The sequence below is a fragment of the Peromyscus californicus genome, unplaced genomic scaffold, assembly GCF_007827085.1.
Source record: "Peromyscus californicus insignis strain IS unplaced genomic scaffold, ASM782708v3 Scaffold_11__1_contigs__length_118956290, whole genome shotgun sequence".
Classification (NCBI taxonomy): Eukaryota; Metazoa; Chordata; class Mammalia; order Rodentia; family Cricetidae; genus Peromyscus; species Peromyscus californicus.
The window spans coordinates 43,383,744-43,411,713 of NW_026294402.1; the positions used below are offsets into that span (position 1 = coordinate 43,383,744).

The window sequence follows — 27,970 nt, forward strand, 5'->3', positions numbered from 1 at the left end:
TAGAATGGAGGAGACAGAGCCATAGGTTGATGATCCTGGAGGAAGGAAGCTGTTTTTAGCAGGGCTCGAGGTTAAGTTGACACATAGACTGTTAAAGCAGAATATATCAAATGGAGCTGGGCATGGTGGCACAGTATGTACAATCTCAGCACTTGGAAGGTAGAGGCAGGAGTATCAAGAGTCATCCTTGGCTGCATAGTGTTCAAGGTTAGCCTAGACTACAAGAGGCGTCGCTTCAAAAATCTAAAACCGAACTTTTTTGCTTAAGCCTAAGTATGAATGGTCACTAATGGTGGTTCAGGGAAAGTGATAGCTTGCTTGTTACTGTATACTCTATTCTCTTTATACATCTTTATTATGAATATGTATGTTTACTGGTTCTGTCAATAACCAATAAGATGCTCCTCTGTGTAGTCACTGAAAAGAGACAATGGAGTCTGGGAGACATTTTTTAAACCAACTCACTCTTTCCCTTTCAATCCCTCTCCAAACACTGTTCAGCTTGCCCTAAGTGTTGTGACCCCATAGTGAGACCAGCAGTCTCCATTGTCATATGCTCCACAATGCCCAGAGAGTGCACAAGGTGACAGTATAGAGCCCCAGCACAGCAAGGTAGATTCGGAAGAGCAGCTGATCGAAGTGGTACAGGATGGCCAGCCACTCCACCTCCTTCTGGTAAACCTGATCCCGAGTTCGGAGGGAGTTGTTGATGGATTGGAGCTGGAGCCAAACTTCCTTCAGGGTATCTGGCTGAACCTGGTGCTCCTGACGGACTGGGGGCTCTGTGAGATGGAGGAAAATGCTCTAGATGAACTGGGAGCTACTTGTTCTTACTCTTTAAGGAAGGGTCTTTGCTAGAGTTGGGGACTCTCATCCTACCTGCTTAGGAGAGGCACAGCTGTGCTGAGGGAAGGCCCAGATAACATGGCAGAGCTGTACTGTGTTGAGAGGGGTGGGTGTAGGCTAAATCTATCTAGGAGATTTCCTGAGCTAGGATGGTTCTTAAACTCCTTTATATAAAGCAGACAGAACCCAACTCTTCATACTCCTCCCCACTTTTGTATTTGTAGCGTGTGTGTAATGTGATGTGTGTGTATAGTGGAATGTGTGGGATGTGGGGTGTATGTGGTGTGATGTGTGTAGTATAGTTGGATGTGTGGAATGTGTAGTGTGTGTGTGGTGTGATGTGTGTGTGTATATAGTGGGATGTGTGGTGTGTGTGTATAGTGGGAATTGTGGGATGTGGTTTGTGTGAGTGTGAGTGTGTGCACATTTGCTTATATGCCAGAATTCTACAATTTTGGAGTTCATAGCTCAGTCACTATGGTAGAAATGAAGCAAACTAGAGGTGACTGAAGACCTGACCTTCAAGCTAAAATGATCTCCAGCAGGAAGTTGCCTTCACTGTGCAAAAGAAATATCAAACATAGAACAGGGGCTGAAAAGCAGGTGTTTCCTTTTATCCACACAGTCCAGCCATGGCCTGCTGCTGCCCCAGTGGACCCAGGTGCCGACAAAGCAAACAGGATGGGGATCTCAAGGCTTCTCACAAACCTGTTGTCTCAGCACTCGGAGCCCTGGGGTACAATCCAGGCTCATCAGCATCAGCGTCTCCTCGAAGGCAAAGAAGAGGCCGTTCGTGCCCACTGTGTCGCTCCTCGTGGAGGAATTTGATCAACAAGATGGACTTGGATAAGCTGAGAACCAAAAGGGCCATGCAGACTGTAAAGAAGACCCCTGGGAAAGGACCGGAGCAGAGAAAAGGGATTTAGCAATAGTCTACCATCTACGGGCAGCATCAGATCTTGGCCAGGAGTGGTCTAGGAGGGTGTCCGGTGGCACTGGGGCTGTTTACCAATGAGAGACGTGCACCCTGCGCTCCTTGGCACCTCATCAGACATGTTGACCCTGAAGACTGTGTAGCCCACCAGCACATTGGTCTTGAACACAATTCTTGCACGGCAGTTGGGGGGCAGGTAGAAGCTCCCCAGGTCCACAAGCATCAGGAAGATGCTGGGAATCAAGAGGCTCACAACATAGGCCAATGGGCATCTGCGAATCACCACCTGGCAGAAGACAGGGAAAATGATCAGTCTAAGCAAACGGTCTAACACTTGGCTGAGTCCATAGTCCTGAAGTCCCAGCCCTGTGTGTAATGCAAAATGGCTACACAGTTTATAGTAGAAATGTATTTGAGGCAGCTGGGTGTGCTGGTAAATGCCTGTAATCTCAGAATGTGGGGAGCTGAAACAGGAGGATTGCTATGAGTGGGAAGCCAGCTTGGACTACATAACAAGACCTGTCTCCAACAACACACACACACACACACACACACACACACACACACACACATGAGGCTATTTTGTGGTTCAAAAAGATGAAAAGTTTTCACATAGACTAATAATGTTTTTTGTGTGTGTGTGTGTGTGTGTGTGGTTGTACAAAGTTGTAGATATATTAAAAGACAGGAAGAGTGCTCTAAGACCAAGGATTTCTGGCCCAAGTACAGAGTGTGTCTGTATGACTTTTGCGCACAGGCGCATGTCCATTTATACGCATGCAAAAACCAGAGCAGGATGCCAGGTGTCTTCCTTTCTCATTCTTTGCCTCATTGCCTGCTACAGGGTATCTCTCTAAACCAGAAGCTCAGTGCTTTGGCTAGGTTGGCTTGCTTGATTCTCTGGATCTGCCCATCTTTGTCCACCAATGCTGGGCTTATAACTTGGAGTTGTAGCTCAGTTGATAAAGTACCTGCCTAACATGTACAAAGCCCTGGATTCTATCCCCAAAACTGCATAAACTGGGTGTGCTGGTACACACCTGTAATCCCAGCATTTGGGAGGTAGAGGCAAGATCAAGGTCCCATCTCCAAAGTGGTGATTTCCCCTCAGAGTTGATAGTAAGACCTCTCTTGTGGTGTACATTCAATAAAGCCTGACGGGGCAAACTGGTATCCTGCTCCCTTTACTGTTGGATTTACACCAGCACACTGCTTAACAGCTCCCATTCCTTGGATTTGCCAGACAATGTGACACTTGACTACTTGCTATGTGTTAGACCCTGTGCTGGATGCTTTTACATCTATCATACCATTTATCTTATTCTCATTATCAACTTGTTGGATAGATAACATCCTCCATCTCATAGATTTTTCAAAGCACTGCACCTTTAAGTAAGTTGAGTCAGTGGCCGAGCTGTGATGTAGCCCCACATCTTCTGATCCCTGGTGCTCTTCTGCTACAGCCTAACTACAAGTCTGGATCTGCCTAGATGTGAGAGAGGAGACATGTATTTTTTTTTCTTTTTCACCTCCATGTCTTGCTCTGGGAGAAAAGTACAAAGAAATGAGCACACAGAGGAGGTATAGAGGCCAGTGATGGAGTGGGGCGGGGCAGCTTGGCTGGGGAAAATCACACACCTTGTTGATGAGAGCTGAAGCTCCCTAGGCATCAGATCTGGGAACTTGTCCCGACTCAGTGGAGCTTGGCACACCAGAGCTGTTTGGTGGATTGTAGTATGGCTGTTGTCTTCCACATTAAACAAAATTGGCTGCAAATATCTACACCAGTGCAACACACGTTGCTTTGCAATAATTCGGTTAGAACACATTTCTACCAAAGTGCAGCCAACAAGAGAAAAAAACAACACAGTGAACTATCATCAACCTGCATCGCTGTTGGGCTGTGATGGAGATAGTTGTGGGAGGTGGTGGTAGGAGGAAGGGCATTGAGTGGCCAGAGCCCCTGGGAGGTTTATGTTGTGATCCAGCTTGGGATGCTGGTGATCTGGTTTCTTAGAGTAGAGGTTGGAGGGATCATCCATCCTGATCAGGTGGGAGGAAGAAATGGGATCACCCTTGGAGACTTCATAACAGAAATTGTATGAGATAGGGTTATGGAGGAGTCTATGAGAATCACCCTAAAGAAAAGCACAAGGCATGTTGGTTAAGGGGGAAGGGCCCAGATCTGTAGTCAAGGAAATAGAGCCTATGTATGTAAATCTATGTGATCCTGTGTGGGGCAGCCAACCTCTCCCTGCCTCAATTCCTTCTTCCTTTCTTTTGTATGTGTGTGTGTAATGCATGTATATATGTGTGTTTAAGGGGGGGTTGTGTGTACATATGAATGTGTGCATGTGGAGGCCAGAGAGAAACTTTACGTGTCATTCCAGAGGAACCATCCTCATTTTTTTTAGACAGTGTCTGTCATTGGCTTGAAACTTACTAAGTAGACTAAGCTGACTAGCTAGGGAGCCCCAGGGCTCTGCCTGTCTGTACCTCCCCCGTGATGGGATTACAAGCACATGGCCACACCAGCTTTTCATGTTCTGGGGACTGAACTCAGATCCTTCTGTTTGCAAGTCAAGCACTCTACCAACCGAACTATCTCCCCAGCTCCTCTCCACTTCTTTTAAAGAAGCAGTATGCTTGTGCTTTGCCAAACATCCCAGGTACAATCAAGCTGTTGTGCTTCAAAATAGAGTTCTGATGTAACAGCACAGGTAGAGATGATTCCTCTCCACCCAGATGCAGACCTGAAACATAAATCTAGGCTGAAACCAAAGGTGAGTGGTGTGGTTCCTCAATGATCCTGATTTCCAAGGAAGTATAGATTTATCAGGTCAAAGGTTCCCAAGGTTTCAGGGGTTGAAAGAGGTCTAAGAAGAATTATGAGGTTCATTGGCTTTTGACCTGTGCATCTATACATGGTCCTGAACTTGGAAGGACCTTCACTGGATCTCAGTAGATGCTGCAAGCAGAAGGCAAAGACACAGGTAGCCCGTTAGGTAGTTAGCTTCTGCTGTGACATAAAACACAGAAACTCCCCTAGTCCATCTGTCTTACAAAACTGGAAAGCTGACTACGCCTTCTAAAACTACCTCACGTATATTCTCCTGTCTTTAGTAAGGATGTTACCATTCTTAAGAGACGCCAAGTAGTAGCACAGTTTGGGGTTTCTTCTAGAATAAAGGACCCACCTTTTTCTTTGTTTTAGAGGCAATGCCTTCTAAGGATTAAATTAATGTTCTCTACAAGCCTGGCACAGCCAAAAACAAAGACAACAACAACAACAAATGAGCTAAAAACAAAACAAACCTCTAATTTTATTTTTGCTTTCTGAAACTTTTATTGTTATCTCAGCCAATCTTCAGCTTTCTTTTTCTTTGTTCAACAGACATGGAGCAGGAAGAGGCTGCTGACACACTACTGTAAATACTAGGGGCCTAGTGCCATGAGTAGGGCAAGTCCCTGTCCTTGCCTGGTCTTAGGAGTTCAGGAGCCAGACTCTGGTGGCTGATGTTTGATAAGTCTATGGGGCAGAAAGAAACCTTGCTCCAGAATGAACCAAAACCAGAGTCCCTATCTCATTTGCATGATGCCACTAAAGACTTCCTAAGCTTAGCTGCTGCTATTCTATGCAGAGATTGAACCTAGGGCTTCCTGTATGCTAGAGAAATGCTCTACCAACTGAGCTATAGCTCCTTGGGCAGATCGTGATATCTATGACAGATACCAAGAGCCTTTCTTTCTTTTTTTTTTGTTTTTTGTTTTGTTTTTCAAGACAGAAGCCAGCCTGGTCTACAGAGCGAGATCCAAGAGCCTTTCTTATTCATCTTTGTACTTTATATGTCTGTCATTGTCCTTGTTAGCTTAAATAGTCAATTTGACACAGCCTAGAGTCATCTGAGTGTAAAACCTTGACTGAGGAAATGTCTAGATCAGGTTGGTCTATGGGAATGTCTGTGGGAGATTGTCTTGATTATTGCTTGATGCAGGAGGGCCCTGTCCATTGTGGGTGGCACCATCCCTAGGCAGGTGGTCCTGGGCTGTATAAGAAAACTAAGCATGAGCCTGGGATTAAACAAACTAGAGAGCAAGCCAGCAAGCAGAGTTCCTCTATGGTTTCTGCTTTAGTTTCCTGCCTTGAGTTCCTACCCTGACTTCCTTTGATGATAGATTGCAACCTGGAAGTATGAGCCAAATAAACCCTTTCCTTCCCAGGAGGCTTTTGGTCGCAGTACTTTGCCCCAGCAACAGAGATCAAACTCTAACAATCATTGATGCTTAGAAGATGTTCACTGAGCTACATCAGAATCTGCTAATAATGCGACTTTTAGCTTCAATAGACTGGAGATATGAGATTAGCCCAAATTGGGGAGAGGCATGCCATTGGGTCAGTCTTCATATGGGCCTCCTCTCATAGATCACATGAGAGCTAATGACTCCTGCTTCTGCTCAGAGGAATGTGTCACCTGCTCAGTGTGACACTGTTCTCTGTAAGCCTGCCCTACCCAGAGCCCATCATTCCTAATGGACTAGAGGAGCTGGTGCCTTTAAATTCCACAGAAAAGGAAGAAAAAGCACTTTAGTTTCAGCCCGTGTTCTCCATTAGACACCCTTCAGGTGTTAGCAATATTATGCCACAATTTCATTATCCATTAAAGCCAGGTAATAATAAGTACACAAAGGTATTTGGAGCCTATTGATGTTAATGAAAGAGATCAATCTAATTCAGAATGTGTGTGTGGAGAGCTCCTTGGAGATGGAATAGGCCCCAAGGTTAGCCTCTAATTGCCTCCTTGATGGTAGACCCCACCAGTACTCAATTTTGCATGACCGTCTTTATGACATACTTGGAATTTTGACGCCCAGACTCATGCTCCATACAGAAGCCCATTTTCCTCCCCTCCCAAGTCCCTCCTAACACCCCTGGTTCAGAAGGAATGGGAAAGTTGTTGCCATTTAAGTGAGAGCCTTATACCAGAGTGAGGGCTTTGGGGATGTAGATTGTGGGTTGGGCTGGATTAACAGAAAGTTTGTGATTCCTGTATTCCTTGAGCAACCTTAGGATGATTCTAGAGTTTAAGATTTTCCCCCTCCCTCCCTCCCTCCTTCCCTCTCCTTCCCTTCTCCTCCTTGGAAGGCTATCCTGTCAAGTATGAGCTGCATTCACATTATTGATCAAGAGTTTTTGAAGGACATCAGAATGGATTCAATGGAAACCTCAATAAATTGCCCTAATCTAGAAAAGACATAAGAATCATGATAGAAAAGAGATTGAGCAAGGCGTCTCTCTTTCTCAAATCTCCTTTTCATTTCCTCAGTACTCTGTGAGTTTCCAGTGCCTGGTGAGTCCCTCACTCATTGTCAGTGTATCTTGATTGGCCCTTTCCATTCAAAATGACTTGTAGATTTTCTCCCTACCTCTGCCCACTCCTGCAAGGTCATACAGAAACTGAATGTCCATCCTGCTGTTTTCTGGGAACCAGCACCTCCAATAATGTATTGGAAGAAATCTCCCCTCCTATGGCTGTTGGATTGGGTCCCAGGCTGTACACAAACATCCTTGCAGAGAGAAGAGCTTTGTCTAGGCCCCCTATGGAATGTAGTTGGATTGTAAACCATCAGTGGTACCCTGTGATAAGCAGCATGTGTCCAAGCACCAGTGACTGTGATTGTGTTAGCTGGAGCTAATGGTATCCCAAACATTTGATGCCAGATAAATGGTAGCCGTTTGTGTTAGCATGGGATGATGCTGTGTTTTGAAGAGGATGTTGTCTCTCTTGCCTGCTCCAACTATCCCAGCTTTGGTCTGGGACACAGCAGGTGATTAGATTAAGAGGAAGATGGTCCTTTACCATCAGGACACCAGCAAGCACACTGTTGGCACAGAGTTGGACTCCAAATGATACAACACTGACCAAGGGCTTTTGAATGACACCAGGATACCTTGGGTGCTAAATGCTGAATGTCTCCTATGGTATGAAAACAATGAAGCCAGGAATGGGGCACGTGGCAGCCATGGGGAAGGTGTGGAGGTTGGGAGATGGAAACCAGTGAGTGTTCTGGAACATGAGAGTCTTTCCAGCGTGCCTCTGTAGAAACACCATAACAGAGAGGAATGTGGTGATGAAGAGGGCAAAGGAACTGGACCATGGTTCCTACATGGAGGGATGCCTCCCATGAAGCAGTGCTTACCTTCTCTCCTATTCCAAATGGACCCAGCTGCTCTCAAGAAGACAAGCTACTATATAGGAGAAGGGATGACACGTAATTGCAGAGGGAGAGAGAGAGAGAGAGAGAGAGCGCACACAGGGATATAGCCATGCTCACACCTCACACTAACGTTTCCCGCCACCTCTTGCCTTTGTCTGTCTCCGTGCAGTGTAGGTAATGATGTGTGCAGCACTCTGTGGAGCGCTTGGTAGGTGACTGGTTCCACCTTGCGCGTGCCGTTCCCTCACGTTTCCCTTTAATGCTCTCCATTATTTGGGCTGCATTAATAATGTTTGCAGGCTGATATCTTTAAAATTAATGAGGTGTTTACTCTTAGCCAAGAAACTCATTGAAATTTAAAAAAAAAAAAAAAAAAAAAAAAAAAGCTTTCTTCCCCCCTACTCTCTTTCTCTTACTGAAAACAAGTGGACAAGAACTAGGGATGTGGCTCAAGGGTAGAGTGCCTGCCTAGTGCGAGCAAGGTCCCTGTCTGAGCCCTAGGATCACAAAACAAAGAAGAAAGAGTGGGCAGGCAGGCCACAGGCCACAGTGAACACCTCGTTGAATTCTAAGTTAGAAAGAATTCCAGTCCCAAATCCCCTGCTTCACAGGCATGTTTTTTGATGGGCTGCTAACAAACAGGTAGCTGTGAGGGAGGCTCCAACCCCAGTGCTTAAGGCTCTGGTTTAATGGGAGTTCTTCTAGAAAACATACACCTTTCAGCCAATGGAGGCCACTCATGCCCCTCAGGAACAGCTAATCTCACTCTGCACCAGCCCTCAATCTTGTCTGCAGGCACCTCATTCCCAAGGCCTGATTCTGGAGGAATCCATGTCACCTGCACTCCTGACCTGTTTGCAGTTTCTAATTTTCAACTGGATTCATTCTTTGTCATGAATACCACCCTCTCACCCTGTCACCAATACCACCTTCACGTTGTGGAGTGAAGCAGGGCTCTCTGCCGAATTCTAGCACTGAGAGTCTATTGCTGATGTGAACCTTCCCGTGACCACGGCAGAGTGGTTTGCCAGGAAAGCCAGAGGAGCAGAAGCTTGGCAGGAAAAGTGGTGAGCACCACTGTCCTTCTCCCAGAGCCCCTCAAGCCAGATAAATTTCTCTGGGCTCCGTTTGGCCAAGAGCACTCCCAGGGGTGTATCAGGGCATCATGGGTTCCACCATGCCCTGGTTAGCAGCTGTTCCCTCTGACCCTGAAGCCACAAGTACCTTGCTTGTTCTGTGTCTGTCAGTTTGTCTGTCTTCCTTCCTTCCTTCTTTCCTTCCTTCCTACCTCCCTCCCTTCCTCTCCTCTTTCTTTCTCATTTTTCTCCCTCCTTACCTCCCTCCCTCTCCTTTCCTTTTTTTTTGTCTTTTTATGAAATAGGATCTCATGCAGCCCAGACAGGCCTCCATCCCCCTAGTGCTGGTATCACAGGTGTGAGGCGCCATGCTTGGTGTATGTGTGCCAGTGATCCGCCCCAGGGATCCATGTAAGTTACCAACTCAGCTACATCCCCGGGCCTACTCGTTGTTTCTGTGGGTCATGCAGATGACTATCGGGTCATCCTTTCAGATATTCCAGTTAGTGATATGATCATTTTATGCATCTGCATCTGAAATTAATTGATAATTTTCTCAATTAAAAATGGGACAATTATGCTGATGAGACATTTTTTTGTTTTGTTTTGTTTCCAATTCATTGTAATGCTGATGGTGTGTACATCGCTTTGGGCTTTATTCTCAGTGGCAATTAGAAGTGATAACGTTTGTGTAAGCCAAAAGGTTTGAAGACTTCTGCTGTGAGGTGAGCCAGATCTCTGGAGTTCTGGACACCACTCTATCTGATTGCCTTGTAAATTATGGTGGTAGCTCGGTAGCTCAGGATCTCTGCTCTCAAATACTGCAGCACAGGGGAATGGGCAGAGCCATCTCCACACACTGTTCTCAGGTGACAATGACAATATGCAATAGAGCAGATTCCACGGCTCAATAGTGAAGGCCACGGACTGCAGAGCCGTGGGTAACAGGTAGGAAGGAGAACCTACGTTAAACCGAATCTGAGCGAAGTTTCCAACGCTGCTCCGCAGGATGTGGTATGTGGAGGACACTGACAGAAGTTGCCACTCACTGTCATTCAGAAACACCCGTTTGTCATTCTCGATGTCTTCTCTATTTCTCAGGAAGCCCAGGTCTATGTCTTCCACTAAAAAATAACAGTAACAATGGACTTCTAGGGGGAGAAACAGGAGCCAGCATCCCCCCACTTTCCCAACCCCAATTTGAGCCCTTCCTTTTATCCTGACTCACATACAGTATTATCAGTATTTGAGTTAGAGAGTAGAGGTGGGGGACAAAAATATTCCTAATCTTTTATTAGACTATCAATTTAGAATTGGAGCCTGCTCTCCACAGTGTATGAAGAGTGTCCTGTAGCTTTTAGAACATTCTCAGTGGTGATAGAATCCTGATATCATAATGACAAATTAACAGCTCTGGTGGGTTATAGCATTGTACCTTGTCTGAGTTCTAGAAACACCCACTACCACAAGACATTTTTCTTTTGAGGCAGAGTCTCATGTGTTCCAGCTAAACTAAAGCTCTCTCTATAACCAAGAATGATCTTGAATTTCTGATCCTCCTGCCTCCACCTCCAAAGTGATGCTGGGATTTCAAGCATGTACTACCACATCCATCTAAAGTTTAGATTTTTAAACAATCATGTGTAAGAGTAAAATAGATCTGAAGTTAATATCATTTCACCTATGTATGCCCACACAGCATAGGTATTCCCAGCAGACTGTGTCTCTTGTGGTTTATTTACCTGTATGCAGCATGCTATTGAAGGTGAGACTGCAATTCTGGATATCAAAGGGAAAAGCATACGTCTGCAAACTGCATGCAGAGACCACCTGGATGGGCTTGTGGTTACTAATGGTTCCAGAGGAGTTCACATATACATAGGGAAGGTCAGGAGATCTTTCAAGGTCCACACTATATGAAACATAAGAAAACCTGTTATGGAGAGGACCTTAGTTATTTCCAAACACACACAGAACTGACTATGAGGTGGTAATGGCCATGAGACTCAAAGCTAGACTTAAGAAAAAAAGGATAGAGTATTTACCATGAGATGACTCTCCTTGACACACACTCTCAGAAATGACAAGTCTCATCAACTAACTCACCTGCTACAGCTACAACATAAACAGTAACTCCAAGCACCAGTAATCAAATATGTATCTTTTTCTAAAGTATTTTATCTTAAATTATATGTATATAGGGATAGTGTGCTCACATGAGTGCAGGTGCCCACAGAGACTAGAAAGGGGTACCAGATCCCCAGGAGCTGAGTTATAAGAGGTTATGAGCTACCCAATGTAGGTGCTGGGAACTGAACCCCTGGTCCTCTGGAAAAGCAGTCTCTCCAGCCTTCAAATCTGTATCTTAAATGGTGTCAACTCATGGCAATCCCATCCTGAATATTCCCAGTAGTATGACCCCAGTAACCAGAGAAAATGAAAAGTATAACAACAACGACTGGAATTAAATGGCGTTTGGCCTGAACAGGTGAACAATCCAAAGATCACAGAAATACACCCCAGAACACTCACAACTCATTGATGATGATATCAGGGGCCCAGATGGCACTGAGAGGGAGAGAGATTTCTTGAATCTCATCAAACAGGCTAGAGTTCCAGGACAAAAACTCATCATTCCAAACCTGTTAGGAGTAGCCAAGTGGGAAACAACATGAGAAAGCTTAAGTGCACTGATGTAACTGAGTACTGATCCAATTCATCAGCCTCATGATGTACTCTACTGGGGGAAGGAAATCCTGTCTATGGTTCCGTCCTTGCATGGATTCTGATAAACTAGGCCTGCTCTGAGCTAAAGGACTATGCCTAAAGGCAGTACCTCCACCTTAGAATATCCACGTTTTGCCGTAGATCCCCATCAGGAACCCAGCATGCACAGAGGGAAGGAGAATCAGTTACCTCTCGGTACCACACACTTGTCTTTAATTTTTGATTCTGTACATCCTGCAGAGAGAAAAAAAATAGAACATCCACACAGAATCTGAGCACATGAGCAAGCAAAGGCAAGTTCAAGAGCATCCCCGCGAAATCTCAGCACATCAATTATCAGAGGCAAGCGCAACCATCTGACAATTTAAGAGGGAGGAAAATCAAACGCAACCAACAAATGCTGATTTTAAAAACATTGCCTAGCTTCCTTGATACCCGAGTATTCTCAGTTCCCGCTTATCATGCACACCTGTGGCTTTGAATGTTGCTCTATTATCCAGGACAAAATAGCACTCTAACTGCACTTAACATTTTGAGTGATTTTCTAATCTCTTTTCCTGCTCTAATTAGTTACTCTGTCATTAATCAAACTAAAAAAAAAAAAAATGATATGTAAGTCTTAGCCAATATTGAGCTGAAAAGATGAGACCAAACTTCTACTTCTAATCAAGATATTATTCATAATCTTTCAATGAAATCTATCTGCACTGACACATGCAGCCATTTCTGTTAAGTTACTTTGTGTTTAAATTTATCTGCTTATGAAACAGACTGATGAGCTCAATATAGGTGAGGTGTACTTCCTTGGCAACAGATGTGATTTTCCACGTCCGCAATAACTCGGTGAATTTTTTTTTAATTAAAGAACGTATTTTATGCGTATGAGACTTACACCTTCATGTATATCTGTGCACCATGTTCATGCCTGATGCCCGTGGAAGCCAGAAAAGGACATTGGACTCCCTGAAATTGAAGCTACAGACGACTGTGACCTACCATGTGGGTGATGGAAATCGAACCCAGATCCTTTGGAAGAGCAGCCAGTGTTCTTAACCATTGAGTCACCTCCCAAGCCCCTTGGTGATTTTTTTTGTTAAGGATCCTCCCCAAACACCAGATGATGTGGAATATTAGTTGAAGATGTGTTATATTTGTTTTTGCTGTGGAACAGTTGTTTAATGATAAAAAGATGTGTTACATTCTTTTATGTCATATTTGTTTAACTCTGTGAAGCTGTGTTACTTTGCGTCTCTAAAACACCTTATTGGTCTGATAAAGAGCTAACTGGCCAATAACTAGGTAGAGTGGAATAGGCAGGGCTGTATACAGAGAGAATAAATAGGAGGAGAAATCTGGAAAGAGGGTTTGGTTCAAGAAACAAGAAAAGGAGGAGAGGAGAATTCCAGGGGCCAGCCACTCAGCTACACAGCAAGTCATGGAGAAAGAAGTAAAGAAAGGTGTATAGACTAGAGAGAGAAAAATAAAAGTCTAGAGGCAAAAGATAGATGGGATAACTTAAGTTAAGAGAAGCTGATTAGAAATAAGTCAAGCTCAGGCTGGGCATTCATAAGAAAGAATAAGACTCTGTGTGGTTATTTGGGAGCTGGGTGGTGGGCCCCTCAAAGAGTAAAGAGTAAAAATAACCAACGACAAGCAACAGCAGTAACAACAAAACTGTTTTTACCAAGACTTTTCATATCTAACCTAGTAGAGGACATTCCAAAAATAAGATGTTCTTGGGGATTAAAAGAGAAGGATTATTTCATCCATATAGTATCTAACAACTATTAACTATAAAAATGAATCCCTGCTGTGGATATCGCTCTGTATAAATAAAATGCTGATTGGCTAGTAGCCAGGCAGGAAGTATAGGCAGGACAAGCAGAGAAGAGAATTCTGGGAAGTGGAAGGATGAGGCGGAGAGACGCTGCCAGCTGCCACCATGAGTACCAACATGTAAGATACTGGTAATCCACGAGCCATGTGGCAAGGTATAGATTTATAGAAATGGGTTAATTTAAGATATAAGAACAGCTAGCTAGAAGCCTGAGCCATTAGGCCAAACAGTTTAAATAATATAAGCGTCTGTGTATTTATTTTATAAGTGGGCTGCAGGACTGCAGGGGCTTGGCAGGACCTGGAGAGAGGCTCTCCATCTACAAATCACAAGCCTGAATGTTGGAGCTAAGACTAAAAACCGCAGACTCTTGGGGCTTTGAATTAAGCAATGTTTTCTTAGATATGAGAGCAGAAGCAACAAATGAAAAAAGTGAGATTTTTATCAAAATTAAAAACTTTTGTGTGGGATAGAGAGATGGTTCAGCAGTTAAGAGCACTTGCTGTTCTTGCAGAGGACCTGAGTTTGGTTCCCATATCTACATCTGGCAGCTCACAACCACATGTGACTACAGTTTCTAGAGCTCTGATGGCCTTTTCTGGCCTGCATAAACACCTGCACACATGCAGACGTGCAGGCACACACACATACATAAAAATAAAAATAAATACTCTAGGACTGGAGGGATGGATCAACAGTTAAGAGAGCTTGTTGCTCTTCCAGAGGACCCAGTTCCAGGATCTAACACCCACTTCTGGATTCTGAGGGCATCGTGTACATGTGGTGCGTGGACATATGTGCAGGCAAATACCTGTACACTTTAAATAAGATTAAAATTTTTTTAAATTTATAAAGGCAAACAAAGTTGACAAAATGAGGCATTATAACATTTAAATATCATTATCATCATCATTTTTATTATTGTGTGTGTTGTGTGGGCATGCATATACCATGGCACACGTGTTGAAGTCAAAGAACAACTTTCCATAGTCAGTTCTTGTCTTCCACTGTGAGTTCTGGGGGTGGAACAAGTGCTCTGACCCACTGAGCCCATCTCACCAGCCCCAAGATGTTACAACACATACCAAAGAAACACAAACACAAACACTCCTAAGAGACTCTATGAACAACTGCATACCACAGTATAGGAACACCTAGGGCAGATGGGTGCATTGCCAAACAAAGTATCAAAGGTGAACCACAAGCTCACCAAAACCTAATTAGAGTAGCGCTTGGCGATCCACTCCTTGTGGTCCCATCACTTGCAAGGCAGAGATAGGAGGACCCAGTATTCAAAGTCCTCCTCAGCTGTGTAAGTAGCTTAAGGCTTGCCTAAAGTATGTGAGACCATACTCAGGCTTTAAAACTTAATCAGGGAGCTGGAGAAATAGCTTAGTGGTTGAAAGCACTCTTGCAGAGGACCTGAGTTCAGTTCCTTCTGCCCCATCTCCACAGTGCTGGGATTACAGGCATGCACCACCATGCCCAGTTTAAGCCAGGGTGAGAAAAAGAACAACCCAGGGCTTCCTGCACACTAAGTAAGCATTCCTCAGCTGAGCCACCTCCCAAGCCCTAAAGGAAACACAATGAACTTTTGGGATCTAAGTTTCCCCTTTTACAGTCAAGAAAGTGGGTTGTTACCGAATATGCATCTCTAGGTACAGTGGGAAAGAAGAAAGTGAGCAGACAAGGAGCCCTGTCTCCAGGCTCCACAAAGGCTGTTTTGAACTCACTGGTTCTACAGATTTTTATGGACTTTAAATAGATACTTGAGAGAGGCAGGTTTTTAAAGTGGTATGCAAAGTGAAAAGATTGAATTCACAAATATTTCCCCAAGGAACAGCTTGTAGAAGGACCAGTGGGGACCCCCAGCCAAGATTGGCTCAGCGGGGGGTTCTGGAAGTTTGGTTGTTTTTGTTTTTTGTTTTTAAGTCTTCTATTGAGAGCACAAGATTAGAGGATACCACTTACTTCACTTCTTTGGGAAACGTATGAGCCAAGTGATTATAGAATAGGTCATGCCTTACTCACCCAAGTAATGCTAGGCTTAGTTACAATCAATGAGGATTCCCTACAAATACTATTTTTAAAACATCCAACATGCAGTTTATACTAAGGGAAACAAAGCCGTTAACTATGCTCACGGGAATACTTTTTTTTTTATTTTAAAATTACATTTATGTTTCTGTGTCTATGTACACCCACGCATGTGCCGTAGTGTGAGTGCGGAGGTCAGAGGGCAACCTCAGGACTGGGTTTTCTCCTTTGTAGATTCTGAGGCTGGAACTCAGTTCCTCAGGCTTGGAGGCAAGCTCCTTTACCTGCTGAGGATCTCGCAGGAATATGATCTTCGTTTCAGCAACTCCTTTGTTGTTCCTGACTTCTCCGTCACTGTCTTAGCACCCTATAAACGTCTCATTGATCCGGATAGCTGGGAAGAGGGTCTCTCTGTTCCGATGCCTCCTTTGATCCAGCTGACCATGATTGCCAGCCATATTGATACTTTCTCTCGTTTCTCTCTTCCTGCCTATTGCTTTGTTGTTTTATACCTACAAATGATGTTTACACAATTCTTTTTGTCCTAGAATTTTATGGGGGTGGCTAGGAAGATTCATCATTCAGTCCTAAAGAATGCAATGTCAAAAAGTAGTTTGAGGCTAAAACTAACAATCTTTTTTTTTTTCCAAAGAAACAAGTTTCCCAATGCCAGCTGGTGAGTGTAATTGGTTCTCTGGTGGCATTATTCACAGCTTTTCCCTCTGCGTGCCTCTCTTTTTTTTCTTTCGATACCTTCCATCTTGCTTGTTAAAGCAAAGGATATTTCCGAGAATTGGAATTCATTAGTCTTCCTAACAGAGGGAGTCTATTTAGATCTAAATTGGTGGTTAGCAAATATACAGATAATTCCCTCACATTCTTATTTATCTTTCCTAGTTCCGGAGACTATGGAAACAGATGCCTGAACGTCTGGCTGGGAGGCTCCAGTCAATGGACTGGAATACAAAGGTATCCGGGATTCAGAATTGACAAAACTCAATAGAAACAAATTGAAACTCTTCCCTGTTGAGTAGATTATCTCTATAATCAGATTTCCCTAAGGTACTCATAATACTCAGAAATTCGAAGACAAGACTGTAGGCTTTTCCATAAACAAAACAGGAGGCAAAACATGAGAAGGGAGACGAGGGGCTGTGATGGGAGCCGGGCTGGGAGTTCTTCATTCAAACACAAGTTGCTAGCAGTACAGCTGCTGGCAGAGGCAGCCGACAAGCTCGCTGTTCACAGTGGGAGCATCCTAGTCTGGACAGAAGCTGAGCGATTTTATCAGATCCTTCAGAACTGTTCCTAGGGTTGCAACTCACTTCGTCTGGCTCTTCTAAATATAATAGTGAGATTTGTAAAGTGCCTCTGGAATAACCTGGTCATCCATAGAGATAAACTTAGAATTAGTGTTTTTTAATTCACTAGCTATTTTACAGTATTGATCGAGCATCTTGGAAGTAAAATATACTGCAATGCATGTGGTGGGAAATAAGAATACAAGCAGCAAAGACCTTCTGTCAAGAAACTTATAACAAATTAGAGAATGTATAGATGTAGTGACCCATGCTATAACCCTAGAACTCAAAGGGGTGGGTGTTGGAACAGCTCAGTTCAGGAAAGTGCTTGTCTGGTTGTCATATAATTTCTGTCAACTTGACACAAACCTGGGCATGAGAAGGGGGGAATTTCAGCTGAGGAAATGCCTCCATCAGATTGGTCTGTGGACATATCTGGGGGAGTGTTTTCTTAATTGCTAATTGATAAAGGAGGGTCCAACCCACTTTGGGTGGTACCATCCCTGGACAGGTGGGCCTGGGCTGTGTAAGAAAGATAACTGAGCTAGGCATGATGGAGCATGCCTTTAAACTCAGCACCAGGAGTCAGAACCCGTTCTACATAGTGAGTTCCAGGACAGCTAGAGCTGTGCAGTGAGATCTTGTCTAAAAAAAAAAAAAAACAAGTAGAAGAAGAAGAGAGAAGACAAGAGAAGAAAAGAAAGAGGAGAAAAGGGAGAAAAGGAAGAGGAGAAGGAAAACTGAGCAAGCCAGGCAAAGCAATCTAGTAAGCCTCGGCTCCTGCCTCCATGCTCCGGCCTCCATGCTCCTGCCTCCATGTTCCTGCCTCCATGTTCCTGCCTTGACTTCCCTTCTTGTTGGGCTATAATCTATAAGCCCAACAAACTCTTTCCTCCCCAAGTTGTCTTTGGTCAATGTTTTATCACAGCAACAAAAAGGATGCTTGTGAACATAAAGACCTGAGTTCGATCCCCCAGAACCTATGTTTGAAAAAAAAAATGCGGGCTGGAGAGTTGGCTCAGGGCTTAAGAGCACTGGCTGCTCTTCCAGAGGAACCAGGTTCAGTTCCCAGCATCCACATGGCAGCTCACAACTGTCTGTAACTTCAGTTCCAGGGAATCTGACACCTTTATACCAATGCACATAAAATAAATTTAAATAAATTATATTAAAAAAATGCTAGAAGCAATGGCTTGCACTTATAATCCAAGAGCTATGGAGGCAGAGGCAGGTGGGTTCCTAGGGCTTATCGGTGAGCCAACCTAGCCTACTTGATGAGTTCCAGATCAGAGAGACTCTGCTTTAAAAAGAAAGCAGATAAAGTGACGGCATTTGAGGAATGATAGACAGCTGGGCACCTGTGAGATGATGCCTGCCACAAAGCTGGGACCCACATAACAGAGAGAACTGACTTACACTTGCACATTGTGGCTCAAACACACACACACACACACACACACACACACACACACACACACACGCGCACGCACACGCACACGCACACAGAGAGAGAGAGAATGAATAAATAAAAACATAATTCTTACATAAGGAATGGCAGTGAGGTTGCTACCTGGCTTCCACAGGCATCCACAGCACCCACACACAGATTTGCATGCATGAACATGCTTGAACATACACATGCAAAAGAAAATTTACTCTATCTAATCATGAGATACACGTAACCTAGTCTAGTAACAAGCAAGTATGTGTTACAACATGGGGCGGGGGACCCGTATCTTCAGTGTTTTCCTTACCTACAATAATAATAGGACTTTGCTTGCTTTTACCAAGGCAGGAAGAGTTAGACTTTAAAAGTTCGACTTGACATGCTGGTTCCAAGGGAGAATATTAATCTAAAGACTTTATTTCTTTTCTATATTTATCTCTGAGTAAGTCTCTGAAGTCAAAGCTGAGCAGTTCTACTTTATCTTAATCAATAAAAAAAAATCAGAAGAAGAAGGTGAAGGAAGCAGCTGAGAGCCGTCCTAACCCCTTCTCAGGGCTCATTATCCCCCTGCTCTGGGGGCCCATAGCATAGCATAGCTCTTGTTGTGTGCCATTTATTTATTTGTTTGTATCTGTTGAGATAGAATTTCTTGCCATCTCTCAGGTTGGCTTCACACTCACAGAAATCCTCCTGCTTCAGCCTCCTGAGTGCTGAGATCACGGGTGTACACTACCCTGGCACTCATATCGTGTGTCTTTATTAGGATCATGTTTAACACTAGACTTTAGGAAGCAGGATGGCTATAGTAGCCCACCGATGACTACAGGGTGAGAAACTCAATCTCTCCTAGCCAGGAAGTGTCAGCCACAAGAAATTAAGTCTCCAAAATTCTAGTTCAATATCCAATTAAAAAGAGACTTTAAAAAAGAGACCTTAAAGGGGTTATCTATTAGAAGTGTGTGACACTAGGCCTTTTATGTGGCCTAACTCCTGGCATAAAATTAAACAGTCCCAGCTAAGATCATAGGCTGGTACTTCTGCTATCTTATGGGAAAGTCAAACTGAGAAAAATGAAATTTGAGGGCTGGAGGGATGGCTCAGAGGGTTAGTGCAGGTGTTGCTCTTCCAGAGGACTTGGGTTCGATTTCCCTCACCCACATGGTGGCTCATAAGTGTCTATAACTCTGGTTCCAGAGGATCAGATGCCCTCTTCTGGCCTCCATAGGCACCAGGTTTATGCCTGTAATCTCAATACTTGGGAGGCTGAGGCAGGAGGATTTGTTAAGAACTGGAGCCCAGCTTGGGCTACATATTGAGACCCTGTCTCTAAAACAAACAAAAACAAACAAAAAACCAAATCAAACAAACAAAAGGTATCAAAGGTCAAAGGTCATGTATATGTGGTTCCATGTTTATGATTTTCTTGAAGTATAAAGGCTGAGTTGGGTTGGGGACACAGTTCAATTACAGAAGAGTAAGGATCTGACTTGGGATCCTAGAACCCACATAAAGCTAAATACATTAGCAAGAATTGTAATCCCAGTTTTCCTGTGGTGCGATGGGGCCAGAGAGAGGGGAATCCCCAGAAGCCCAAGGGCCAGTCTGGCATATGCAGAAATGAACAACAGAGAGACCCTGTCTCAAACATGGTGGAAGGTAAGGACCAATACGCAAGGTTGTCCCTGGACCTCTATACACGAGCTGTGGCATGTATGCATTTATACACACACACATACACACACACACACACACACACACACACACACACACACACACACTCACATGCACACAGGAAGTTTGTAGACAGCTCAGTGGGTGGCATTTGTAGGATTTACTGGGAAAAGAGATAGGGATACCAAAAACACCACCAGAGAGCCCTGGGATGATGGTACACCGGTACAGCTTTGATATGGTGGTGTCTGCACAAAGAGGACAGCTGAGGTTTAGACATCCGGTGTCCTCTCAAGGACAGTGTGTGTGCTGGATAGTGTTATGCCAACTTGGAACAAGCTAGAGTCCTCTGGGAAGAAGGAATCTTAACTGAGAATATGCCTCCATAGTATTGGCCTGTAGGCAAAATTGTAGGATTTTTTTTTTTATTGATGATTGATGTGGGAGGGCTCAGCCTACTGTGAGTGGTGCCAACCCTAGACAGGTGGTCCCGAATGTTTAAGAAAGCAGGCTGAAAGAGTCATGAGGAGCAAGCCAATAAGCCGTATTCCTTCGAAACTTCTGCATCGGTTCCTACCTCCAGGTTCCTGCCTGCTTGAGTCCCTGCCCTAACTTCATTTGGTGTTGGGATGACCTGGCAGTTGCAAGATGAAATAAACCCTTTCCTCTCCAACTTGCTTTTGGTCATGGTGTTTTTATCACAGCAATAGAAACTCCAACTAAGCATGTTGAAGACTGGGTCAGCAGTGTGGTGCTATTGAAAGGTCATGGTGGGGCCTGGGAAGAGGTCTCTTCCTCACTGGGATATGCCACTGAAGAGGACCTGGACCCCTCCTGCTCTTCTCCACGTGAGGTTAGTGCCTTTGTTCTGTGGTGTGCTCCTGTGGTATGTGCTGCTGAAGGCCCCAAAGTAATGAAGCCCACTAGCTGAGGAACACAACATCTGAAAACATGAATTGAAGGAAATCTTTCTCTTTGTAAGGTTTTGTTTTTGTCTGTTTGTTTTTTAAAGATTTATTTACTTATTATGGATACAGTATTCTGCCTGCATGTATGCCTGCATGTCAGAAGAGGGCACTAGATCTCATTATAGATGGCTGTGAGCCACCATGCGGTTGCTGGGAATTGAACTCAGGACTTCAGGAAGAGCAGCCAATGCTCTTAACCTCTGAGCCATTGTTCCAGCCCCCTGTTTTTGTTTTTGTTTTTGTTTTGTTTTGTTGTTATTTTTGTTATTATTGAAGAAGGTCTCAAATGAGTCCTTCTTCCCATCCTCAGCAAACAGTCTAGAAAAGCCCTTTATACGTTCACGATAACCAGGGCAGAGATTTTTCTTTTTTCCTTTTTCAGATTTCAGACAGTAAGTAGTGGATCTAGCAAGCAAACCCTTTCTCAACAGGCAAGTACTCAACCACTGAGCTGCAACCCCAGAGCTGGATGTCTACTTTAATATGCCATTACCACTAACAATGGAAAAGATAAGTAAATCCACCCCATCTCCAAAAATGCAGACTCTGCCTAGTGCCAGCAGTTCAACCAGCATCTCAGGAATAGAACTCTGGACAGGTTTCTGCATAAAGCACAGAGCTCCACAAGAGGTTGGCTGTGGAGGTCTACACCATCGGTCCCAGTGCTCAGGAAGCAAAGGCAGAAATATCAGAAGTTGAGTGTCATCCTTAGCCACATAACGAGTTTAGGGCCAACCTGGGCTACATGAGACCTGTCTCAATCAATCAATTATTCAATCAGTCAATTGATCAGAACAACACGAGCAAGCAAGGGTAGGGTAGTCCTTACCACATCCAATACAGCATGAACACAAAAGTCCAGGTAGACAGTGGTGGCCTCAGCCCAGTTGTAAACTGGCCTGACATCCTTGTGATACTGCTGTAAGAGCTGCCTGGTGAGACGATGCAGAGAGGAAGCCTTCGGATGAGGTGTCGCGGTGCCTGGGACACCTAGAAAAGAAAGCTGTCACTGTGAAGACGAAGATAATGAGCTTCTTTAGGGAGCTGTAGACTGTCTGGGACATGGTGGCTTTTTGTGAGCTAGTCAGCTGACTCCAGTCTGTGTAAAATCACAGCCAGCTGGTGGGCTCTCTAGCAGACATTTATTTAACATAAGCTGCCAGCCCAAGTACCCTGTGGTGGCTAATCTTGGTTGTTGGTTTGAACTTACAACTGAGGAATTGCCTCTGCCAGACTGGCTTGTAAGCATGTCTGCGGGGGGTTGTCTTGACTATTAATTGATGCAGGAGGGTACAGTTCATTGTGTGGGGGGTGGGGGGTAGGGAGGGAACTAGGCCATATAAGAAAGGCAACTGATCCAGACCCTGGGAGCAAGCCAGTAAACAGTGTGCCTCCATGGTATCTGCTCCAGTTCCTGTCTTAAGTTCTTGCCTTGACTTTCCTTGATAGTGGACTGTAACCTGTAAGATGAACAAGCTGTTTTTGGTCATGGTGTTTATCACAGCGACAGGAAAACAACCCAGGACAAGCCCTCAAAAGAGACTGAATTGTAAAGATACATAAGGCAACTTCATCTTCAGGAATGCACACTGTACCAAGAGCTCCATTTCACACTGCTCCTGTAATGTGCTCTGCTGGTATGATGAAAAACTCACCCACACCCTTGGCCCAAACTTAACCCCCACGTTGGTTTGTGTATGTGAGTGTGGGCAGGTGCATGTACCCACATGGAGGGCACTGGGTGTCCCAATCTATCACTCTTTGACTTACTCTCCTGAGAGAAGATCTCCCACTGAGCATGGGGCCAGGCTAGCAACCAGCAAGCCCCTGGGATGCTCATTTTTTGTCCCCTACAGTGCTGAAGCATACACAGCCATGCCCAGCTTTTTTCATGGATACTGGGGATTCAAACTCAGGTCCTCATGCTTTTGAAACAAAACACTCTTACTCACTGAGCTACCTCCCCAGGCCTGTGTTTTATTTTTCCTTTCTTTCCTTTGATTTCCCATGTGTAATGGACAATCCATTGATCCCAGAGATCTGCATGGATTTCCACATAATGAAATTAATGAGAGTTCAATTCATGCTCTTTTGTTTCCATTGAAAAAAATCTATTTTCTCACACCATCTGTCTTTGAATAAAATGTGCTTGTCAGAAAATGAGATCTTTGCTTTGGGAAAATTCTCCCTGGTTTCAGGAAACAATCATTTCCTCTGATCCAGGCATCTTGATTTGTTAGAGGAGTCATGATTGGTGTCGAGGCAGGAGAAAGCAAACAAGAGAAACCAACACCAGGGATTGGAAGTGACAGATTTGTGAGGGCGCTCCCTGAATTGCAAAAAGATATTTTGTTCGGAAGCTTTGCCAACCCTTGGGGGACTTGAAGCTTCGATAAGTCATTGGACTGTGGCAAATTGCACACCTCCTGACACAGTGCAGAATGAAAGTGTCGCCAGTGTCCTTCGTCTGGATTGGCCCTGTTTTGATGAGCCCATTTAGGTCTGAGAAATCCAGTAGGAAACTGAATGACATCACTCCTCCTTGTGCAACAATCCTGTTTGGACCCCTTTCTTTATGAATGAGGTCGTGTCACCTGTCACCACAAGCAGCAATTTCTATGATTTGTCAATGTCGGGGGGGGGGGGGGGGGGGGGGAGGGGACCCAAAACGGCTAATGACGACGATGCTAGAGTTGTCATCCCAGGCTGGTAGCGGGCAGCGGAACATTTGCTTTCATTGCCGTCAGAACTGCGAACGTAATGAGCATTTTAACTCCCTGACTCTTCACCCATGGAGAAGCCTGGGATGGGATCAGCTATTTGTGCGTGCAGGACGAAGGTGGGTGGCTTGCACGGGACATCGTTTTTTTAAGGTTTGTGTGAATTGTTATTGTCAAAACATGCAGTGTGACTCTCTGTCTGAGAACATGTCTCACTGTTGTACCCCAGGGAGGGAAGTCGGGAATATCAAACCAGGCTGGTCCCATGATCTCCCTACAAAGTTTGCTTTGGGCAGCAGCTTTTTTTAGCCTCTCTTGGGAATTCCCAATTCAAGTCTCAGTTGGAGAAATCCTGAAATGGGCACGATTCAACCCAGGAAATCAAGATGGACTTAAAATACAATGCCGAAAGGTGAAGGTGCGTTCCTTGTACCCTCTGCTCATAAGAAGTCAAATCTTTCTCTGTCTCTGTCTCTCTCTCTCTCTGTCTCTGTCTCTGCTATCTTATCGAGGAAATAGTCCATAGATCTCCTGCGAATAGACCCATGCTTTCCACAATGTGTCAAAAGCCTAGGTAAAAAGAGAAAGTTTTGGAGGCTAGGACTAGGAACAAAGAGAAAAAGCAAAAGGAAATGGAAGTAAGCTTACATGTACGCAAGAAGAACAGAGTTCTGGCATGAGCTGGGAGGAAATAATAAATTGCATTTCAACTATGAATGCAAATTTGCCCAAGGAGAAAGATCAATTACAGGAGAGAGATTAAGGATTTAAGTGACCATTAATTAGCAGCAAATGATGCCCCCTTGAAAGCTAATGTGACATTCACACAGCACTAAATGACTCAAAGTTCAGGGCTGTTTCCATAGACACTGATGGAAGCTATCGTCGGGCTCAGGAGAGATTCCTGGTCAACCCTGCCTCCTCAGAGCCGGATAACCAGCTTCTGTTAAGTCACTTGTACTGTTTCTGAAGAGTAGAATGTGTTAGGGACTGAGCGATGAAGGATTTGGAAGGGAAGAGATTTAAAAAGACAGTAAGACTATGAAGGCAGGCGTGGTGGCTCAGGTCTGGAATCCCAGCCCTCGGAGACTGAGGTGGCGAATCACAAATCTGAGGCCAGCCTGGACTACATACTGAGTCCCTACTCAATAAATGAAAACAGAAAAGCGTTCTTTCTTTTTCACTTGTTCTTTTCTGTTTGTTTGTTTGTTTGTTTGTTTGGATTTGGGGTGTGCGTGTGCGTGTGTGTGTGTGTGTGTGTGTGTGTGTGTGTGTGTGTGTGTAAGATGGCACAATTACTACAGATTCAGTGAAGGTCTAGATGCCCAGGGCCATAGCTTACAAATTAAAGGCTGGAGCTGAAGCACAACTGGTCTGCATTCAGAGAACAACCTCGTAGGCATGACACTACAGTGACCTGGTTGTCTAAAACTATTAGGACCAGCAACTGAGTAAGCCATCAGAAGGAAAACCGATACACCCAGCACAGTGTCTATTACTGAGCAGAAGCAGCCAGGGGTGTTTTCGGAGCCTGCGCTTCCGGGTTGATAATGTCTTACATTTGTGTTGCACATTACACTTCCACATTCTGATCTTCATGAATACCCAAAATAAAAATCAACTTAAGGGTCTGAGGGTGAGGATCAGTGAATAGGGTTCTTGCCTAGCATACATGAAGGCCTGGGTCCCTCCCTCAGCACCATATACACAGGGAGAGATGATGCACAGCTGTAATCTGGAATTTGAGAGGTGGATGCAGGAGGATCAGAGTTGGGCGGTTAGTTACACAGTAAGTTTGAGGCTAGCCCAGCCTACCTAAGGCTCTGAAACACTGCCTAAAGAATGAATGGACTTATTTGGGTCTTGTGGCTAGTGACTAGTGAGGCTGGGGTGGACTCATCCCTAGCACACTCTCAGCACAAAGGAAAAAAATAAATCAGTTCTGCTATTTACAAGTTCACTTCGTATTACCTTAGCAAAATGTCAGATTTCTTTGGCACGAGCGCCCTCAGTGTGATTTATGAGGAGGCCTCGGTCATTAGACCCTGTTAAAACATTGTTCCTACCCCACTGAGAACCCAAATCAACATGAGTACAAAACATCAGAGGGAAAGCTGGTGAGAAAACTCTCCCAAGTTTTCTGGATGGCAGTTTTCTATTTTTCTTAGTTTCATGTTGATAGTTATTTTCTGCAAAGAAATCCACTTAGCATTAATGAAATTTCCTCTATTTTACTCTTAGAGTTAAGATAGGCTTTTATCTTTGACGTTAAATGTCCAGGACATCCATGGCTATTTTTCTTCTCTACCGAGTAGAAAAACCATTTCTGGTGTTTTCTTCCTTTCTCTGTAAATTCCCAGCTTTCTAGTTACCAAATTTCTTTCTTTCCTCTTCATAACTGACTCATCCCACTTCCAGTCATATTTTAAATTTTGAGAATCCAGACCCAAGTTCTAGGAGAACCCTTGAAGAGGTAAGGTATAAAGAGAAAAGAAAGTAGTGTGTTAGGAATCACCAACAGAAATAGAACTTTTCTCTCTCTTTTTAAGCACGGTTGGAGTGTAGGAAAAGACATTTTTAACAGATTGGTCCCGATAGTTGTTAATCTTCCTAGAACTGCAACCCTTTAATGCACTTCCTCATGTTGTGGTGACCCCCAACATAAAATTATTTTTGTTGCTACTTCATAACTGTAATTTTGCTACTGTTATGAATCGTAATATAACTATCTGATATGCAAGATGGTCTTAGGTGACCCCTGTGAAAGGGTTGTTTGACACCCCCCCCCAAAGGGGTCACAGCCCATGTGTTGAGAACCACTGGATTAGAGAATTGGATTTAAGAAAAAGAGAATGATACATACCCACGTGTAGGTATGGGCCAACCATAGATTCTTGATTTATATACTTTTTAAAAAATCAGTTGCATCCTAAGTAAAACAGTTTAATTCTGTATAGTTAATGTTACCATGGAAATATCATTTCATACATTAAAACACATATAATCTCTAAAGTATTTTAAGAGAAATCATATACTCAAAACTTGCATGTTTTTGCACCTGCCGTTCGAAATGTACTAGCCACGTCTACAGTCTCTGTAAAGCTAGATTTAAACACAGTGATATCAAAATGGTATACAGGAATCTACAGCTGAGACAAATCCATGGCACTCTTCCTCTGCTCTGCCAAAGGCTTATAATAATGCCAAGGCTATCGGGGATCCTAAAACACCTTATTCGTACATATCTGAAAGAGATTACCCCATACTTAATTGCCACAGTGAGCTGGATTTCCTCAGAAGTGAAGATTTTCCCACCAATCATAATGTTTTGGAATGAATTTTCACCTGTATAAAAAGCTCCAGTGCATGACGCTGTACAGGTATGTATGATTGTGTGTGTATGTATTAGGGGGGTGGGTGGGAGCGGGGGCGTGTCAGAAACATATCACCAGTCTCTGCAAATCTTCATAGGACTAGCATTAAACAGATTATGAATAAAAAAGAACGAACCTGAGATGTTCCCGCACAGTGTGGACACCACACTGTGAGAGCTAAGACACAATGCCCAGCCTAACCATTGACAGGACTTACCTACAGCAGCCACCAGGAGGCAGGACCACAGAAGAATCATTGCACTTTCCAATTGTTCTGGGGCAGGCACCAGAGAAGAGCAGTAACTACTGGGTGTGCTGCTGCTCAGTTTTGCATCACTCAGCACCCCTCCACCCTGTTCTTCTCCTTGCTTTCTTGTGGTAACCTTGGTGCTATTTTGTAAACATCCCACTGGACCAAGGCGTACAAGCACCACTTGGAGGTTTGGAGACTGATGCCTTCGTGAGCCCTACTAGCTTCTCCATTTGGCTCTGCCCTAGGATGATGGCCGACAGTCCATCTCCCTTACAGGAGACGGCTAAGTGAATAATGCAATATAAGAGGAGCCCCTGAGGAGAGGAAATTCCTTGCTAATATGATTTCCTTTACAGCCTTTACCTAAGGCAATGTTCTTGCTGGCGTTCAGGACCCTAATTTCATTAATAATTGAGGTCCAGATAGCTGTCTTAAATCAGACTCAGGCAGTAACGTCTCCAGTCTTTGGGAACAGTCACTGGGCTCTTGAGTTACAAGCAGCTAATGGGAACCTGGTATTGTCTAATGAACATCAACTATAAACAATACAGCGGAGAGAGTGC

The 27,970-nt window shown here is 44.2% G+C and overlaps 1 protein-coding gene across 1 annotated transcript; it reads right to left on the reverse strand.

The window, feature by feature from the left end:
• Positions 1-380: 380 nt before the first annotated feature.
• Htr3b (5-hydroxytryptamine receptor 3B) lies at positions 381-27,411 on the reverse strand. The gene is made up of 9 exons (XM_052728840.1): positions 27,372-27,411; positions 21,890-22,050; positions 11,989-12,033; positions 11,605-11,714; positions 10,815-10,984; positions 10,039-10,196; positions 1,856-2,066; positions 1,555-1,737; positions 381-782 (listed from the first exon to the last, which is right to left on the reverse strand). Exons 1-9 carry the CDS (start codon positions 27,409-27,411, stop codon positions 550-552), a joined length of 1,311 nt encoding a protein of 436 aa, XP_052584800.1. The 3' UTR covers positions 381-549.
• Between the last annotated feature and the right edge of the window lie 559 nt (positions 27,412-27,970).